Source organism: Mytilus edulis, chromosome 6 (assembly GCF_963676685.1).
Source record: "Mytilus edulis chromosome 6, xbMytEdul2.2, whole genome shotgun sequence".
NCBI classification, from domain to species: domain Eukaryota; kingdom Metazoa; phylum Mollusca; class Bivalvia; order Mytilida; family Mytilidae; genus Mytilus; species Mytilus edulis.
The window spans coordinates 54558168-54562092 of record NC_092349.1 but is presented as its reverse complement, the minus strand read 5'-3'; the positions used below and the strand labels follow the sequence as shown (position 1 = coordinate 54562092).

Genomic DNA, 3925 nt, shown 5'->3' with positions numbered 1-3925 from the left:
GCACATTTGTACATATTAAATAACTGGCGATTCTTTTTACATAATCATGACGAAATCAAAATTGAAAAAAAAACAGAAATAAGATAACGAAACAAAAAACTTCTTAAAACTTAACAAAATTCTAGGCCATTATAAAATTGAGAATGGAAATGGGGAATATGCCAAAGAGACAACAACCCGACCATAGAAAAAAACAACAGCAGAAGGTCACCAACAGGTCTTCAATGTAGCGAGAAATTCCCGCACCCGGAGGCGTCCTTCAGTTGGCCCCTAAACAAATATATGCTAGTTCAGTGATAATGAACGCCATACTAATTTCCAAATTGTACACAAGAAACTAAAATTAAAAATAATACAAGACTAACAAAGGCCAGAGGCTCCTGACTTGGGACAGGCGCAAACAAAAAAATGTATGTTAATTACTCTTGGAAATTTTTGAAAAATATAAATCTAATTAACTTCCTGATCAAAAACAACATATCATGTAACAGGTATTAAATAACAGTAATAACATTTGTCACGAAATTTAAAGTTTGTCACGAAATTTAAAGTTTCTAAAGTATTTATAACACAAACAATATATAGCAGCATATGTCAAAAATTGCTTTCAACGATGACTGTCATCTGCAATATTGTGTGTGCGGCTATATGTTTAACTGTGAGCACCACATTTGTTCATGCAAACTGTAGTCCTAAAATAGGTAAGATTTTAAATACTTTAATTAAATGAATGATAGAAGACACACACTTCTAAAACATAAAACACACTTCTAAAACAAAACAAAAATACAGAAATAAGATAACGAAACAAAAAACTTCTTAAAACCTAACAAAATTCTAGGCCATTATGTTAACATTATAGTTTGTTAATTGCTGTGCGTCACTTAGACGTATTTGTTTGGTATTTATTTTAAATTATTTCATATTTATTGTATGTTTTTACAGAACATGATCTCTTTAAAGACTTGATTGGTATGATGAAGAAAATCAGAGGTTCAGGTAAGAATCATCAGTATGATAACTTACTCAAAAGAGGATTAATTAAAAGGTCTGTAAAATATTTTAATATATCAAATCTTGAAAGATCTTATTTAACGTTACCAAAAGCTACTTATCATACAATTGGTTTTCTTGCCATGAGATCACGATAGATGCTACTAGTGGGACATGGTGAATGATTGTTTAACACCTTCTTAGGTCCGAGACCACAACTATTTCGTAGTGATTTCGTTTAGAACATAAATGAAAATAAAAAAAAATCCCACTTGCGCTTTTTCAGAGAAACTTTAACAGTGTGTTGTACTACGTTTGGGACAAATTATATCAAAATTATAGAAAACCTCATCGCCTCAAACTCAAAATATGGACAATTTTATCTTTAGGGCGTCTTGAAATCTTTTGACATCTTCCGAAGTGCTATTTTTCAACCTTTTTTACCTGGACCAAATCACTACTTTCCTTTAAAATTCTGGACCCAAACTTTTTTACAATGTAATTTCACCCCTCTACTTGCAATTTGAGGCATAAAACATGGAGAAATAAATTTGGAAGGGGTATAAAAATTAATGGCAAGTAACCCACTGTCAACACTAGGGACTATATTTGTGGTATCGGCCCTAATATTCTCTAACCGAAAGCATTATTCTAAGTCCAAGACGACCATGATATGACCAGCACTGTTTATGGAGCTCTTACCGATCAAAACAGTGGGGCAAATTTCTCAATGCATATTTGTATTAATTACTATTGTGGGTATATTGTCAGCAGGGAATACTATATTTACTTCATATGTTTAATCTTTTATTTTAAAATTGTCGAATTTATTGTCTTGTTAATTGATGTTAAAATAAAGTATGTTTTGCCTGAATTCAAATTTATGAACGATTATGTAAATTTTCAGGTTATAACGGCGATATACCGGCTTTTTCAGCATCATTGAGTAAATCGCAGAACTTGGGTTCTAATACAAACGTTTTATTTGATAAAGTGTGGACTAATGTGGGGAATGGATACAGCACTCAAACTGGAGTGTTTACTGTGCCCACTGGTGGACTTTATCAAATCTCTTGTACAGTTGTGGGTGCCTCAGGGAAAACACTTCGTGTTCATCTGTGGAAAAATGAGCAGAAAACTGTAGGCCTGTACCCTAACCTTGCTAACTTCAATTCAGCTACTCTAAACATGGTATTAGATCTGAAGGAAGGCGACCGGGTGTATATCAGACATGGTAATTCTCAATCAGAAATTGTTTACAATGAACCAGGAACAGACTCCAGTATGTTTTCTGGATATCTTATTTCAAAATAAAATGAGTTTATAACTACATATATTTTCTATTTTCTTTGCCCTTATGAGGTAGATATTTACTTATAATAATACAATAGAAAAACCTGATTGACTCAATTTTTTCTGGGTTTTTATTTGTTTGGTTGTGTTATTTTTGTTGTTGTCTTGAGTACATATTAAACATGTGGAACATTTATTCTTTTGTTTCCTGTTTAAAGTAAACCAGATGATAGATTTGATACGTTCAATAAAAAGACGACTTATAAAGTCTTTCCACTTGTGACAATTAAATAATAAGCGGTAAAGTAAACTGTATAAGGCCTCGAAATACCAAAATGAGTAGGTCCAGTAAGACCCCTTTTTGGCCCCAAAATAAAGCAGTTTTACAAAATTGATAAATTGTAAACGACGTTCAGTTATTTATTGGACAGTAAAATGCTTCTGTTACATAAATATGGGCTGTTTTTGACAATACATTGTACATATATCGGGTACTAGCACCATTAAGTCACGCTAAATTAATGAAATTCTAGCATTTTAGTTAAATTTTAGACGGTTTTCGTGTTAAACGAAAGTGGCCGCATTCGTGTTCATCCTTAATATTGAAATGTAAGTTGTATTTGATGTGAACACATAACATATATATAAAGGTTGAAGATGAACACGGATGCGGCCACTTTCATTTTTGACAAAAAAACATCTGAAAAGTGACATTTTTCGGCATATTTTGGTAGATTTTTCATATTCGAGCTTGAATCGGATCGTTTTTAATGACTAAATCAGTTAAAATCTTTCACATAAACTGATTTATTTAAATGAAATAGACACTTAAGTGTTTAAAAAGTGGTCAAAATTTTTCGTCAGATGAACCTGAAATTAGAGGCCAAAATCTGTCCTTACCGAACCTACTCCTTTTGAGACAATCTGCCCGATTGAAGGTATAACACCTCAGTTCAGTCTACATAAATGTTAGCTTTGTTAGTGGTTATAAATAAATATACAAATGTCTAATTAATAATCAAGATTTCCTTTATATTTCATTCGTTATTTTTTTATTCGGCATCTGAAGAATTCACTTAGATTCTGTAGTACCTTCGATGTTGTATCTATTTCTATGGAACGCCGTAGCTGCCTTATGTGTACTTGTTTTTAGATACGCTTATACTTTTCAATATATGCACATAGTTTTTCTTTCTATATATGCACATAGTTTTACTATATATGCACATACTTTTTCTCTATACGCACATACTTGTTCTCTATATGCACATAGTTTACTTTATATGCACATAGTTTTTCTCTATATGCACATCTGTTACTTATTCGTTTTTAATGCGCGGAGTATACGATTGCACTTTGAATTAAATCGTTTTTCAATTGTGTTCATGTCTCTGGTGGTAACAATGTGTTCTTACAGATGAAATGACCCTATACGCGCGATTGCAACCGTTCCAGTGCTCGGTTAATACCCTGTTACTTATTCACTTATAATACGTTTGTTGTACGTTGCACCTTTTAAAAAAAATTCAATTGTGCCCATGTCTCTTGGTGTAACAATGTGTTCTTAGAGATGAAATGACCCTATTAGCGCGCATGTACCCGTTCCAGCGCTCGGTAATTAACCTGTTACCTGTTCGTT

The 3925-nt window shown here is 32.5% G+C and overlaps 1 protein-coding gene across 1 annotated transcript; it reads left to right on the top strand.

Annotated features, from left to right (window-relative positions):
* The first annotated feature begins 599 nt into the window (after nucleotides 1–599).
* On the top strand, nucleotides 600–2325 carry LOC139527898 (complement C1q tumor necrosis factor-related protein 6-like). Its single transcript, XM_071323573.1, has 3 exons — nucleotides 600–701; nucleotides 946–999; nucleotides 1901–2325. Exons 1-3 carry the CDS (start codon nucleotides 614–616, stop codon nucleotides 2305–2307), a joined length of 549 nt encoding a protein of 182 aa, XP_071179674.1. The 5' UTR covers nucleotides 600–613; the 3' UTR covers nucleotides 2308–2325.
* The last annotated feature ends 1600 nt before the right edge of the window (nucleotides 2326–3925 follow it).